This window comes from Tubulanus polymorphus, chromosome 6 (assembly GCF_964204645.1).
Source record: "Tubulanus polymorphus chromosome 6, tnTubPoly1.2, whole genome shotgun sequence".
Classification (NCBI taxonomy): Eukaryota; Metazoa; Nemertea; class Palaeonemertea; order Tubulaniformes; family Tubulanidae; genus Tubulanus; species Tubulanus polymorphus.
Window position 1 is genome coordinate 12,881,836 of NC_134030.1, and position 17,496 is coordinate 12,899,331.

The following is a 17,496-nucleotide window of genomic DNA, read 5'->3' on the forward strand; positions in this document are numbered from 1 at the left end:
CACGTTACGACCGAACTAAGTGCGTACGGTTATTAGTTACGACCACTAGTCGAATGAAAACCTAAGTTCGCATAGAATGGTTAGATTAATTGATAATTTTCACAATAAAAGTTATTTCTTTACTTGTCGTTCGGTAAGCTTGCTGTAAATCTAATTTCCCAACCAGTGATTTGATCTGAAGATTGTCGATGATAAACGATTTTTACACTTGACATCAGTTTTTTCAATCGGAGATGCTGCCAATATTTTATCCACGACCAAATGTCAATTTAGGGATTCAAAATATAAATCGAAAACAACAATTTTCATTATCTTGTGTTATACACTTAAATCTGATACCATTCGGTTTCAAGTATATATTTGAATTGACTCATTGGTCTGGCAGTTGATGTTTTCCGGAACCAGTCTGTTTCGTAAACCGAACTATATATGTATAATCCGGCGTTTCGGGGTTTAGCGGTTATCCATTAAAATACAGCAATAAAGTCTATTCACAACGAGTTGACGTGCGGCTTTTTGACCACAGGGGTATCAGTTTACAGTAGTGAACTGTGTTGCAGGGGTGCATGCTGAGCCAGTTAAGTGGCTTGTTGCTATGGTTTTGTACACAAATTCAGCAAGAGTGAATAACTAGCAAGATTTCACAAGACATGCAGTCTTAGGAATATAGAAGAATTTAAGTTTATCTTGTTGTTTTATACACTCTTATTGAATGTTGACGTAGAGTTGATGGATGGCAAGGCCTGGCAGTGATCCAGATAAAATAGTTGCAGTTGTTAGAAAGGAGAGAATTTTCGAGGATTTTGCTCATTTCACAGAATATTCAACGAAAGAAGATATATCTGGGTTTAACACATGTCAAGTCACATATTTTTGTAACATATTTTCACAGAGCTCTAGGCATTTAGACAACTGATATTTTCGTGGTTTTCACTCATAGAGAAATGGCACTATATTATATCTAGATAATAAGATGGCACAGATTGAACTCCAATCTATCCAGTCATTCTCTTTTGCGGATGCATCCATATTATATAGTTTGAATCTGATTCAGACGAAGAATCATCGCTGGTATTTATAATGAATTCGTCAACCAAATCATTTGCATTTTAAACTGACTTGTGTAATATTAAAGAACCGAGTGGTTGGAGATGCAAGTTATGTGTGTGTGTAGTTATGCACTCTTGGTGGACGCTGGGCTGCAGTGGGTCGGCACATCTGTGATGGATCATTTGTGTAGCAGCTATCTGACAGCTCACAGCAGTAGCTGCTCTTTGATGTGGAGAAAAAGCCGCACGTCAACTCGTTGTGAACAGACTTTACATAAATAACACTGTTCAATGTTCATAAGATCATCCTCTATAGCTATACAATGATGCCGTTTTAGAAATTATGATATCAAATAGAGATACAGTCGATTAAAAGATGTGAGCTATGTTATCAACGCGTTATTTGCGATGTTGAGCGAATCAAATGGCGTCATGAATCGCCGCTTCAAACAGTAGACCAGATGTTATGCGTTGGAAGCAACGCTGATCAAATCCTGTAATGTATTATTTTCTATTCTTCACTAAAGCAGAATTCAAGCATTAGCGTAATGACTTCGTCCATCTATTAACTGTTGATTTTTTTTCTATGTATGAGCTAATGACCTTTAAGATTTTTTCAAACTGGTATATACGGAGGCTCATTCGCTCATGTGTTTCTCTAATCCATTAAGTGTGAAAAACGACGAGTATGCCACCTAGCTTTAATACGTAAATGACGCGTTCGAGACTGACTAAGAGACGTTCACGATAACTAACATCATATCAAATTACTGAGTTGTAGGTTTAAATTATCGAATTCCGGGTTTGATTAGCGCTAACCTCGAATATCTCCGTCGCCCATATATTACTACACATTTTAGTATCTAAAGCCGTAGGTAAATCTGAAGCCGTAGGTAAATGTTCATCGATTGGCCTCACTCGCCTCAAGATGTAGAGGGAAGAGAACAAACGCTTATGGTGAATTCATTTGAATTCAAATCACACGTGTTCAATACGCGCTGATTTAATGATGGCTTGGCGACATGTTCCATCCAGCCATCATTGAGCCATTGAAAGGGCAAGACTTTTCACCGGCTCTTTGAAATCGTCCCAAAATTGCGAGATATAATCAGCCAATTTTTGACGATTACTTTTTTGGTACATTTAATTTAATTAACCCAGGCATCAACACAATTGATATCCGAAACGTGAGCTCTACGGGTGGGCATACAATCTTACATGTGCATTTAATATGTTATACCCGAAATTCTTCATGTGATGGCAATTCCCTTGACTTCGAATATGTTCTGACTTTCTCTGCTGTTATGCTAAGCAAAAGAGTATACGAGAAAATGAAAACTTAAGATATAGAACAAATGCCTCTCCTTTTTGGATCAAGAACAGCATCCAAAAATATAAGGTTCGTATATAGGTCGTATATGATTTTTTTCAACGAAGGAGACATTCAGTGGTTACGAAAAACATAAAACATCAGACAATCAAGGCAAAATTCGGTTTTCGTATCTAGTCGACTAGCGGCCAGAACTAATAACCGAATGCGCTTAATTTTCGAACTATTTCCAGAATATAGTTCCGACTAATTAGCATTCGGTTTCACTAGTTCAACCATAGTCGACTAACGCCGATAACCGAAGTTGGCCCAAGTGGTATGCAGGTACAAATATGCAGCCATAAATCATCCATTTCTGACTTTGTAATCTTTATTCGAGTGATTAAACAAGTGAGGATCTGAGCATAGAATTGGCCTGGAGATAAACAATTGGAAGATTGCGATTTACAATTATCGAATGCCTAAAAGAATTGGTCAAGGCTGTAGATTAATACGCATTACAATACTTACATAGATGATGAATTCAGCAGCGTCGGCTTGACGCCTGAATGTACCACCTGCACAGAACATTACCCACGTAGAACACGTATTTAAAGCAAAGGATGCACTTATGCAATTTGTATTCTTCTGGTTGGCACTTGCAAATGTGTCGCCAGTTATACGCCCACAAAATGGAGAATATACAAACAATATACAATCGAATTTTTTCATTCCATTATACCAGTGCATCTCAAACATTGATTGTTGTGCTATGATAATCGTACCAGGAGTTTGTGGACAGAAATTATTTGAGAAAAGATATTTGTTCTAGAAGATAAGAGTGGCGCTAGTCCAACATATGGAATTATAGCACATGCGTAAAGAAACACTGCATAATTTTCTCAATTAACCTGTTCTCCTCTGTATATATACCCCTGTTTCTAGTCAATATCTCACACCTGACGATGATCTCTAGGGTGAGATCGAAACGTCGTGTATTTTATATTTTAGATTGTTCGAAGAAACAAATTCTCGATTTTAAAATTCTTTTAATTTGTACATAGTGGGTCCGGTTTTTATCTTATGAAGTTACACTACGTTCTTCGGTCAGTGTCAATAGTACATGATCGTCGACAGCTGACCTACAGTATTGTAGTTATTTCGTCTGAATTTTACTGTGATTAATGAATTTTGTTCATAATTCAGGGGCGGATTTAGGGGGTGATTTCGGTAGTCGGGGACCCTGCCTTCATATTAAAGTTGCCAAATTAAGTTAAACCTGCAAATTTTTGCCTTTGGATATTGCAACCTTTCGCATATATTTCATCGAAGATATCTAATAAAAGGGCTTTGGCCCATTAGTGGCTTCAACATGGCTGCTTCATCCAAGAAATGCGTTCTTTTCTTTAGACCTATTTGACCTAGCTATTCCTATTCTTAAGACTCGCTCCTGTAATTTTCATTTTTCCTCATGAGTCCAATGTTCAGATTACTAGCAAGTGGCGTATCGCCACGTATGTTCAAAGTTTAGTTCTCCTTTGATGAACAATAGAGCTAATACAAGACATTCAAGATATCCGCTGTGAGGGCCGTATTAGATGAGCGAGAAGATTTTCAATAGGAGCAATTCATGGACATAGTTTAGAGCGTTTACGAGAAATTCAAGACGTCTGCTATGGCGGCCATTTTGGATTGATAGGTTACATCCATGAGCCTACCCCATTACACAAATCATGTTTGTAAGAACTGGCATGTTATTTGATGAGTGTATAGCGCTAACAAGAAATTCAGGATGCCCACCAAGGCGGCGATATTGGACGAGTGAGAAAGCCAATAGGATTCATCCCTGGACCTACCTCATTATAGCTACCAACTTTCAAGAAAATCACACGTTATTTGAAGTGTGTGGAGCGCTAACAAGGGAAAAGCACGCGCCGGAGCTGACATAATTAAAAGGTAGATGATTGGATTTTCGCGTGAATTTGAGCATATTACATGCGACTAGTAAGTTTGACAGCATATCTATGCCATTAGAAAAGGAGAATAACTGTACGTACTTGGTCCACTGAACCATTAGAATAAATTTCCTCATTTGGACCTGTGAATATCTTGCAAATTCCGGAGTTCGAACCTGCCCTCGCATTCATTTCACACTTAAATGATTTGATGGATGCAGGTTGTTTTGGTCAAAATGGGAGAAAAGAAGGCGATTAATGACTTATATATCCATGAACAATGAAACTAACATGGACAAACTTGACTACCGGTACATAGTTATTCATCCTGAAAAGAAAATGTTTGTTCTAACTAAGGACGGTATATATTTTTCTTCGGCTCCAAGTTCAAGATGGCATACTGAAATGAAGTAAAATCCCTGGCGAAAAATAAACACGTAGTAATAGCAGTAATCCTTAATGAGAGACGTGTACGGTATGTTCGATTAAATACGACCGAAGGATACGGACATCTTGTTAGCACCTTTTAGACAGAAAATACATTCATCATGGGCAGCGATAGATCGCTTGTCAATGTGATAGAATCGCATGGAGCATCCTTTACTTGAGTGCAAAACGATATCTATTATTCCCAGTGTCCATAATCGACGGTAGCAATCATAGTTGACAGTGCCAACAAAAATGATCATCGGAAAGCCAGAATGCCTTCGTTGCAATCATAATTGCGCGCAGTCGTGCAATAGGTATGATAATTTAGTTGAACATTGTTGATCCTAACCCACTTATAGACACTGAGCAATACTGCTGCAGACATATTCATATTGTCTGATATTGGTATTACGCCATTTCTTCAGTGGGGTATAAACATTTAGCATAAACGGGTGGAGGAAAGATCTGATTACCGTGTAAAAGCATTTGATTTTCCAAATAAGAAAAACAATACTGGTACATACATGTTGTATTTTGTACATACATAAATTTGATCTTTCTTGTCGGCTTTCAAAAGGTAATTTTGGGAACAGCAAAAACAGCACAGTAAGTATACATTAACCACTCCGTTTACCTTTGGATACATGGGTATATCCTTTTTCAGTGTAATCTTGTTATTTTCATTGATAAAACTATTGGAAAAGAGTCAGTATGTCCACATGAAACAATTTTCTTGAGCATCATCTTAGATTGTGATTTATCATTAGCAGCAAGTTAATGTGATGATCATTATGTATTCATATTTTTCATGTTTAATGATGATAATAATCATATTAAATCATTTATATTTTAATTAGTGCGTGAACTTGATTAATTACACCAATCAGTTTTTTCGGATTAAAAAAATGCAACAAACAATCAACGTTAACCATCTTTTTATTAACCGGAGCTGATTAGACTGATTATCTTCTTGTACATTCCAGCGGAATCTTGATTTAAACTATTAGTCTAAGCAAATGCTCTCGGTCTGGGCGCTAATCCAGATCAGCGATTAACAAACGACTCAAACTTTGTACTCCTATTGCTTCAACTAGTCTATACTATCAAACGTGCAACTATCATCTCAACCTTGAGATGAGCGACATTCAAGCAATTGCAATCTTGTGCTCACATTGAGTCATCCATTGAGAGACTATTTCAAGAACAACCGAAAAACCTCTCGCCCAAACAACAAAGTAGCAGATGAACCCGGAACTTCCTCAACATAGCAGTTGTCACGCAAATTAGCGTAATCAAACCAATGGCATGACAATGCAGACAATGCATTGCATACATTTTTAAAATCTCATGGCTAAAAATGATATCTTGTTTCTCCGCATCGGCTGGGTTGGCAAAAATCATACAGAAAGTTTGTAAAAGAAAAATCCCGGCGGCCGGGTCCGACTTCGAATTTAATCATAAATAAATATAGCCTACCAGGTGTAAATGAATCTCAATTTGAACTAATATTTATATGACTTATTGCACACGAATCAAAAGGAAATTCAAAGAATCGACACGCGCACACGCGTGTTACGGAAGGAGTTCAGTGTTGGGGTTTCTTGTCTTTGACAATGTAGAACCATATTGACCATTCGCTTGTTACTCTTGTCTTTACTTGCCTTTCAATATCCAAATTTGGAAAATCGATTTTAACTAGAAAAATTAATTTTTGATAAAAATGAAATCCCGACTGCCTGGTGCAGAATTTCAACAAATTTGTGTTTTTTTCAACCAGAAATAGTAATGATTAAAAACACCTGTCTGCTTGGTCACTTTGGTGGGTAGAAAAGGAGAACCAAGGTATCATTTTTAGCCTTGTAAATTGTTTTTGAGAAAACAGATGTTCGCGATCGCAAGGCCTGCCTTTTCTTTAATTACTTGGAGTACGGGTCTTCCGCCTTAAATTCTTCCACATGATAACACTGAATTATTGGGTTTTTATCAATATTTGCCTCTCTGTTTTCGATCTCATGATTCGTAAAAATTGGTTTCGTCATTCACCTATCATTTCAATACAATCAATTTGTGCTTTGAATCTAATTTTCCAAGCGAGAGCAAATGGTTTCACTAAGAATAGCGGCCATTTATTATAGGACAACTGCGTTTTAATCGTTTTATTTTGGCAGTCTTCCTAGATTGTATGAGGAACATACTCCGATCAAAAATATATATTTTTCATTCGTGTATGTTTCAACTTACTTGCGTGCATAGAATCGTAAGTTTAAGGTAGGTAAACCTTTTCTAACATAAAGCGCTATGATCATTTCAGTTATGGACTATATAAGCAAATGAGTTGTCGTTATTATCATTATCATTATTATCATTATTATGTATTTTGAATTTGAGATTCATTTCGAGGTTAATGAAAAAAGATTGAGAGTGTAAAACTGTCTTAGAATCTGTTCATTGGTCCTCAGAATTTCTTTGAAAGAAACGGCACCATTTGATAAACGATGTTATATGTAAATATGATGTATTCTATCTTTGAAACCGATCCGTTCAAAATATTTCAATTTCCGAGCAATTCATGATTTTGTCGCGCATTTTTTCCTCAATTCATTTGACTCAAATGTATCAAATCGAAGTTATAACGTTCGATGAAGCTAGCCAACATGTATATACTAACTACTAGCTCGGGAGAAGGAGATCCTGGATACAAATAATGAATAAAACCCAATGAAACCTTCAACGATATGAACGGCATATCCTAGGGCTCCCATCTGGAATTCAGAAGAGGCGGTAAAGCGGTTCATCAGTTAATCATCACCATTGGTCTGTTGACTTCCAAAAGCCCAAAAGCATGGGGCTTTGAATCTGTATGCGAATGCCAAAAAATCATTTTTCTACAGAAGTGCTTTCTGGGTCTTCCCAACTCACTACGTCCAAGACCCGATAAAAACCTTTTTGTCCCGCAGAATCGAGTGTTCCAAAAGACTTATTAGTCCGTTTATGGTGAAAGGTGCATTGAGTGTAGACATTCACTATAGCGCACTTGGTTGACTAATTGTGCTGAATACCGTGGTGCGAATGATACATCCTTAACAGAGTATTCACAGTTATGATGAAAAGTCTTATCACTCGATGTATAGATCGATTTGAGTGCGTCTATATTCTTGAAAGAGTCGACATGATTATGATTTATAATGGAATCACTGAATGATTTGACAGACAAAATGAGTGCCACAGCGACTCTTTGTCGTTTGTTAGAATATTTCCTGAAAATCTCATTCAGATATAAGAAATCGATTTCAATCGCAATTTATTGGTGAATAAGAAGAGATTCTTTAAAGAAATGAATCGCCTTCAAAATATGTTTGTCAGCAAAAGAAATGCATCATAAAAAAATTGAATTTCCATCGAAATACATTCCTATGCCTAAAATATTATTGCGCGCGCTGTGATTGTGCCGGCACAGTAGTGCTTATGTACCGTATATATGAAATGTTGATCTCATATTCTATTACAGACACAACAACTTCTATCCGTTATTCTGGCCCTCTTATTTTGATCTGCGGTAGGTTCATGTAGATGGCTGCTTTCACATAACGTGAAGGGCATGGCTTTTAAACTAAGCTCTACCGAGAAAGACTTATATTGACATAGATAAGACGAAGCGGGAGGCCTGAGGAAGAATAAAAATCAATAACCCTACCTTTTGACCCAGCGAAATTTTGTTGTTTTGGCCAAAACGTTGGATTTTTTAATTCACTTTTTCAACGACAGCATCGCTATCTAACGTAAGGTCACAGGGGTTCGTCACGATATTTTGGTATCAAAAACCAAAGTATACCTCAGTACACTGATTCGCCTAGGGGATCCTGCGGGAGTTTTTGGTATGCAGTATTGATGCAATATTGATATTTCGGTCAAAGAATGGTAGTGCTAACTAGTGGCCTACTGGTACCGTACTGATTTATTTTTCATAACAGAATTATTTTTACTCATGTATATATATATACATTTTGAAGGCGGAAAATAACCAAATTTGTCTTACTTCCGAATATAATTTGAAGGCGATTTAACGTTCACAACGGAAATATTTCTATTTACGAATAGAATTCGATGGAACTTCATTTTCATATAGGAATTATTTTTGTTAGGAATATACTTCAATGGTCTTTATCGACCACCACAGCGATGCCTTCGTTATAGATAAGATAGGATAAGATAAGATATAACTTTAGATACGATATAAGATAAGATATAACCTTATTCTCCTGACTAAAATTGATAGTATAAGGAGGTCTAAAAAGAAGTTTTTAACCCATGCGCCACAGATTGTAATAATGCGGGACATGTATCGTTCGCACGATGTATGCGATTTCAAAATTCGCACAGTGCATTTGCTCTGTTAGAAATTACACCAAATCACCCAATCAACCAGTCAACTGCGCATATATTCTGTAGCGCGGATGATACGTCATTCGTCCCGAACTACTTAAACGATTCTACACTGGGGACCGAGGAGCTTTAGATACGCTTTGTAAATTCAACCTGCGTATTACTCGTGGAATCAATTTTCACCGAATTTTGCGCAGTGTACCACGGATGCGAAGCGAATTTCCTAGAAAATCGATTCGCCGGAAAAATTTAATCGTAAATTTAAGAGGTGTCAATATGGGTAATAAATATTATGCGGAGGGATTTTTATGTAATTGTCTTTTATTGTGTGATTATATTTTATTGAATTATTCTATGAAAGTCTATAAATATTGCAAGACGCATTGGTCGTTCTAACGATACACACAGTATATTATAGAGTTATATTTTGCAGTACATTTCGCCGTCACGGGATTATAGCCATTCTTTATGGAACGCGATAAATGAAAAAAAATATATGAGCGATGCACCGACGTATGTTTATTTGCAACGTAATAGCGTCCCGACATAACAATTTATATTTGTAAAGCGACGTAATATTTGTATGCGACGACGTAAGTTTTTGTGACGACGTAAGTTATTACCGAAAATCACCACCAGGTGGCACTGCAGATGTTAATTCAATTGAATTGAATAGAATTGAATTGCAATTTTCGACGCAACGTTACCGGAAAATCCGGACTGCGTATGTGTATTTGGCGCGTCTGTATAAATCATGGAGATGGAAGATATTCTGGTTAGTTGATCTCAGCCACCTGGTTGAGAGATTCCGAGAAAAAATTTAAATCAATTCAATTTAATTCAATTCAATGAACACCTGCAGTGTTACCTGGTGGTGATTTTCGGAAATAACTTATGTCGTCGCAAAAACTTATGTCGTCACAAATGCATTAAAGTACGTCGCTGTAAAAATATAAATTTTTATATCTGGACCGCTATTACGTTGCAAAAAACATGCGCTGGTGCATCGCTCATATTATTTCATTTATCGCGTTCCATATTCTTCCTTATCTACGGAAAATGTATACCGGCATTCGAGATGCAAGTGTATACATGGAATTACTTTGGCATTGTCGAGAAGATGTAGCTACCTCAGCTCAATTCACTTTGTTCGGCATTTGATTTACATGTAATTTTGTTCAAACGACCTGCATATGGTTATCATTTATTCTGAATATTGTCGTTGTGGTTGTTTCTACTGATGTAATAGATACACCGTAGTACGGTAAGACAATCTTTTCGCTGTTATACCCCATTATTACAAACTTTGAGATATGCTTTTCCTTTTGAAAGGAAATGCATGTAACCAATAACCTTACCACGATACTTTGCGTCTTTATCCACAAAAACAAGCAAACAATGAATTTAATAAATCATGCATAGTTATATGTATGCCATATTCACCCTGTATCACTAAGGCTGATCGTAAATTGAAATGTATATACATCAGATAAGTTTTACATGATGACGTATAGTTCAGTAAAAGTTGTAACCAGTCTCACGACAAATATGTAGCGAAGGCAAAACAAACATATGCAATTAACTTCAGATACACATGTACTTTCCTCGTTCACCAAACACGGATGATAAACATTCAAGTCCAAAATTATAGTAACAAATTCAATTAGTGATGATTGTTGTATTATCTTACCTGAGTCTTGTATGATCCATTACTTTGTTCGAATTGTATAATTGATCCTTTATGTCAGATATATCTTTTTTACATTTTTCGATCTCCACTGACTTTAGACCTTCTTCTAGTGAAAATAATGAAAATCATGTGTCAGTTTTTCAGTTGAATAGACATTGACCGTCAGTGTTTCACGTCTTGATATGAATAATTCATCAATATCCTTTCCTTTCATGGATAAAAAAGCAGCATCTTGTTAGGGAGAAGATATAGCTAGGGAGCGTCCAAAAATCACGTACCTCTAATTGAGGGAGGGGGTTTACTGAATTTTGGTACAAAGTGGTACATGGGAGGAGGGGGGTCAGCAAAAAAGTTACGTACTTTGAGGGAGGGGGTATTAATCGATCTTGGTACGTTCTTTATGCACCAAACTCAAATGAAAATAGCCGATACTGGTGTTTTATCGGCTTTTAGTGACTTGTTCAAGTGACTTGTAGTAGACATTAACTGGGAATTCCCCATACCAGGTACCGCTATCGATCCTACACGCACTTGTTGGAATCAAATATTTATATTTTTTATATTTTTGTTTTGATTTGTGTTCTTTGCATCAATATAATTTGGGGGGGGGGGGGGGTGGTCATGGGTACCATGGTACGTACCTATGAGGGGGTCAGTGAATTTGGTACAAAGGTGGTAAAATGGGGAGGGGGTCAGAAAAACGGGAGATTTTGAGGTACGTAATTTCGGAACGCTCCCCTATAAGATAAGGTCCCGATGGAAGGGGGTTAAAATTTATATAGGTACTAAAAATCTTTCTTTAAATCAAATTTTTACAAAAAAATACGAAAAAATAAATACACAATGCTCTTCCGTAGAACGATATCTTGATTTACTCATTTACTAGAGGACCAATGGTCATGTGCTCTCGAGGTACAGTTTTTTTTAATAAAATCGATGAAAACATATTACATTGTTCATTCTACTACTCTTTGAATTATGCAGATCTGTCTGCTTTAACAACTGCCCTGGACACTACGGTGAGACTTGACACCTCGGACAGTGGTAAGCAGGAACAAATACGTCAGATCGATTTGTTTTGCTTTAAGCTTTAGAGTGAAATATGCCTGGTTATATGACCAAATGTCTATCACTTTTTAATAATAATTGGACCGAAAACAACTTAAATGAAAATCGATAAATAACTTTATTTCATTCAAAATAATAATTGCCCATGGGTCAAGAGGTTTTACCACAGCCTTATGAAGCGCAGATATGAGATGATAATCGAAGTTCAAAATGCCAGTAACTGATAGAGGGATGCAATTTGTAATGTACGAGTAGACCCACTGACTTTCCCGAATGTAGGAAAAAATGGCCAAGGAAAAAAGGAACAAAACAAGGAATTAAAGACCGCAACGGTACCGACCCTTGGTGCAAGGTGCCCGTACACACCAAATGATCCGCATATTAATTCACCTAGTAAAATAAATTTATCCGAACAAGTAATTGATAAAAAAATATTATTCAAAACATCTTCTTGATATTATTGTGATCAACTTCTATCACCATTCAACCCAATATAATGTGAAATAATCTGGAATACAAAGTTACCAGATCTATTTTTGCAGCGTATTTAACCCCATTAATCGGATCTTTCGTTAATTCAATGACTAAGATAATGGTGTGCTTTGGTTCGCGGTAAACATACACGAAACGGTCGGTATTCGTAAAACGCCTAATGAAAAACACCGAATCGGAAAACGCATAACGCCTAATTCAAGTAACATCCAAGAAATTTACCTAAATCACTACGTGAACTATGTACGCAACGCTACATAGTTCACGTCGGAGTGCGTGGAGCGCCGCCTGTTCCATCTTCGTTTCTACTGTATTTGGTTACACAGGCTTATCTGTGTTATTATTTCATATCAAGACGGAGTATTATGATAATAAAAGACATCATATTTTTAATATCGAACATATAGTTTATAATTTTTTGTTCAAGGAAGTTCAGGGGCTGGACATTATTTAGTCTCTCATTGGTTCGGTAGATTCACATTAGCGTGGTTGTGAACAGTTTTGGAGGATAATTTTGAGAAAGGCTATTTTATCAATCTTTGTGTGCGTTGTACCTACGAGCGTAGGTTGTACCATATTTATGCATTCCGGTTTCAAAATTCAAGAAAGCCGGTTTATAACCGCGGCGTTTGTTTTCGCGTTATCATAGAAGTGTAAACTGTTTCAGTTTACACTTCTATGGCGTTATTTAATTAATTGCTTGCACTGCGGAAATTCTATCATCATCCTATAATGAAGTTTATAAGAGTAGTAGTCTCGTTTCGTGAAGCGTAAAACACATGTATTTTCAAACTGTTCCGTTGATGAGTTGGATTGTGAGTCTCAGTAGATTTTGCAATTACGAAATTAGGTCATTTTCTAGGAATTAGGCGTTATGCGTTTTCCGATTCGGTGTATTTCATTAGGCGTTTTTCGAGTACCGCGAAACGGTGCCGACACGCTCGTAATAGCTCTCTCGTTCCTCGAGAGCTAAAAATGAAGTAAGGATTACAAGCAGTGCTTACTTTCCATTTTTCGTTCTAAAGTTGTTATTCTTTGTGTTAATTCTGTCTTCAGCTCGTCTGCTTTAAATGCTCTGAAACGAAGAATACAATTTTACTTTTACTTCGAGATATTTACCATATCATTATCACATCCGGTTTGCAGTAGTCGTCGGGATGACAATACAGGATCTGGCTACAACGCATTCCCATGTCCTTTATCTAATCAACTATATAACAAGTTTTTAAGTTGATTTTATCTTCTGCGAATAAATCAACAAACGAATAAAGATATAGAAAATAGATGGCACGATATGAGAAATAACTATTTTGATGTTCACAATATTGGAAAAAAACGCTCAATAATCAAACAGTAAGAATTGCGATAAAATCTCATTAAAAAAATAACACCCAAATATTACGAAACACATATGAAACAATAACGTGGGAAAACGCAAGAACCGGAAACGGTAGCATACATGACTAACATCTGGTGAAAAGTCAACATCACATCTATAATACACGTACATTTCAAGAATTACAGCATTTGATGATTTGATAAAGATTATGGGAATATAGATATTATTGATTTGTAAGCGCGTTTATCGCACGACTTTGGATGATCGTTCATAATTGGGCAATGATAGAGAAAAGCGAGAAATGGGATCAGAACTTTTGCTCTGGCATTATTTATTCAATGCAATCATTAAGCATCCCAGTCACACACTACAGTTTTGAATTTTGTGGTAGTATGATTGAAACGCAGATTTTTCAGAAATGCAACTCGCGATTGACGTACACGTATGCCTATGGATTGTGAACATATTATCATCCTCGCTTGCCAGGTATCCGGTATTGCTCCCCGAACTCACTTCCACCACGGACGTATAAACAAGGAATGTAGGAAAAATGGCCAAGGAAAGAATGGCCAAGGTATTTGCCTAGGAAAAAATGGCCAAGGAAAAAATGGCCACGGAAAAAAGGCCAAGGAAATTAATGCGAACTACTGACAATGTTGATAAACATTAAGCTTCCAATTTAATGACATCATTTATTTTTCATGGGGCTAAAAACAATTAAAATCGGTATAATGAATTCAGAAATGTGATGAACTTACATTTAATTTCATTACATGTAATGAATATTTCAAGAACTATCATGAGCGAACTATCATGCAAGTGGGCAATGGATAAATTTAATAGTGATAAACTTAAACTTCATAAATTAACTTAATTAATATTTCAAAACATCTAAGTAAGCTATTATTGCACAGACTGTCTTAAATCATCAAAGATAAATGCATTGAAATTGTGTGGTAATTCACATAGCAAACGGGTGTAGTGTCTGATAACATCGAAGTGAGATATGCTCATCATAAATTTACCTAAACTAATCCAGGAATAGGTCTAATAATCTCTAAAAGTGACACGTCAAAACATCAATGTATTTGATTTCTTTTTAGTCAATGAAATAATGTTGAGTTTTCTATTTAATCTTCCTTGGCCTCTTTTTCCGTGGCCAATTTTTCCTAGGCAAATACCATGGCCATTCTTTCCTTGGCCATTTCTTCCTTGGCCATTTTTTCCGTTCACCATAAAATAGAAGGACGGCGCACCAGCTATAAGATCGAAGGCCCCACTGATAACAGCCGTTCGCACTGTATTTGCAAGTGCGCGCTGATCAGGTGCGCGTTGTTACGAGCAACTGGCTAGCGTCTCGTTTCCAGGAACAGAGTTACGGGAATGAGCAAGCGTAATAGATGCTATTTATATACGTAATAGTCGTGCGCAGTCGTTGCAATAATAAAGATGGCCATGTGCTTGGCATTTTAGTGAAAATTTCTCGAAAATACGTCAATTTTTAGCGAATCTACGGCACATCAAGTGACGGATGCACATCATAACATTTTTCAAAGTTAAGGTGAATAATATAAAGACAAATTTCTCATAGTCACACTCGTTTCCTCCATTTTTGAATTATGCATTTAAATGAAGAAATAGCTCATCTTTTAGCTAGTCCACATGGTTTGAACGCCAAATGATGCCAAAGTGAAAACGTTAGAAATGGAAATAACGTGGCCGTAATTATTTCTAGATAAGACAATCTTACGGAAGCGATAAGGGGCCTCGAGATGTCCCGTTCTAAGTCGACAAGTCGTCATATTTATGTCGACATACCGTGATATATCGCGTCAAGTCGATATGAATATGTCGATATATCGTGACGTTTTCACGACATATTTCATTTTCTCGACTACGGAAGCGATAAGGGGCCTCGAGATGTCGCGTTCCAACTCGACAAGTCGCCATATTTATGTCGATATATCGCATCAAGTCGACATGAATATGTCGACATATCGTGACGTTTTGACGACATATTTCGTTTTCTCGACCACTTTCCTCGCGACAAGTCGACATATTCATGACGACTTGAAATTCAGTCGTCATATCACTGGTCTGGTGTCCTCTACGGAAGCGATAAAGGGCCTCGAGATGTCGCGTTCAAACTCGGCAAGTCGCCATATTTATGTCGATATATAGACATGTCTAAATGTAAGATGAGGACGCCAGTAATATGACGACTGAGTTTCAAGTCGTCATGAATATGTCGACTTGTCGCGAGGAAAATGGTCGAGAAAACGAAATATGTCGTCAAAACGTCACGATATAGCGACATATTCAAGTCGACTTGACGCGATATATCGCGGTATGTCGACATAAATATGACGACTTGTTGAGTTTGAACGCGACCACTCGAGGCCCCTTATCGCTTCCGTAGTCCTCATCTTACATTTAGACAAGTCTTCAAATGATTACGGAAGTACGGAAGCGATAAAGGGCCTCGAGATGTCCCGTTCCAACTCGACAAGTCGCCATATTTATGTCGACATACCGCGATATATCGCGTCAAGTCGATATGAATATGACGATATATCGTGACGTTTTGACGACATATTTCGTTTTCTCGACCACTTTCCTCGCGACAAGTCGACATATTCATGACGACTTGAAACTCAGTCGTCATATCACTGGTGTCCTCATCTTACATTTAGACATGTCTTCAAATGACGGCTTGTCCCGTGGAAAATGGGCGAAAAAGCGAAATTTGCCATATTTATGTCGACATATCGCGATATATCGCGTCTAGTCGACATGAATATGTCGACATATCGTGACGTTTTCACGACAAATTTCGCTTTTTCGCCCATTTTCCACGGGACAAGCCGTCATTTGAAGACACGTCTAAATGTAAGACTAGGACGCCAGTGATATGACGACTGAGTTTCGCGAGGAAAGTGGTTGAGAAAACGAAATATGTCGTCAAAACGTCACGATATGTCGACATATTCATGTCGACTTGACGCGATGTCAAGTCGACATGAATATGTCGTCATATCGTGACGGTTTCACGACAAATTTCGCTTTTTTGCCCATTTTCCACGGGACAAGCCGTCATTTGAAGACACGTCTAAATGTAAGATGACGCCAGTGATATGACGACTGAGTTTCAAGTCGTCATGAATATGTCGACTTGTCGCGAGGAAAGTGGTAGAGAAAACGAAATATGTCGTCAAAACGTCACGATATTTCGACATATTCATGTCGACTTGACGCGATATATCGCGGTATGTCGACATAAATATGGCGACTTGTCGAGTTGGAACGCGACATCTCGAGGCCCTTCATCGCTTCCGTACGACTCGCCTCTCGAGCCTCGAGATGTCGCGTTCCAACTCGACAATTCGTCATATTTATGTCGACATACCGCGATATATCGCGTCAAGTCGACATGAATATGTCGATATATCGTGACGTTTGGACGACATATTTCGTTTTCGTCTTCATGTCTTGAAGCGATATATCGCGGTATGTCGACATAAATATGACGACATGTCGAGTTGGAACGCGACATCTCGAGGCCCCTTATCGCTTCCGTACTTTATCGCTTCCGTAAAAAGGTCCAAAACGAATTGTTAAACAGTTTGGCTATTCAGTCGCTGGAATTAATCGATGGTTATCATATGAGTAAAATCTTAGTTCGGCTATCGGATTCTGTATATACACGCCTTTTTCATTTCTTCTCGGTTTTTATCGTATCTTTCCACTTTGAAGCCGCCAATTGTGTTTAGTATTTACAGTGT

At 37.4% G+C, this 17,496-nt stretch overlaps 1 protein-coding gene across 1 annotated transcript in view; it reads right to left on the bottom strand.

Moving 5' to 3' along the window:
• LOC141906864 (high affinity cGMP-specific 3',5'-cyclic phosphodiesterase 9A-like) overlaps positions 1-13,520 on the bottom strand; it is a 29,392-nt gene extending 15,872 nt beyond the window's left edge. Inside the window, exons 1-3 of the mRNA XM_074796310.1 lie at positions 13,380-13,520; positions 10,816-10,921; positions 5,377-5,434 (exon numbers count right to left, since the gene is read on the bottom strand). Of these exons, the coding sequence (XP_074652411.1) occupies positions 5,377-5,434; positions 10,816-10,921; positions 13,380-13,386 (171 nt within the window). The 5' untranslated portion in view covers positions 13,387-13,520. The remainder of the gene's footprint in view (positions 1-5,376; positions 5,435-10,815; positions 10,922-13,379) is intronic.
• Positions 13,521-17,496: the final 3,976 nt, after the last annotated feature.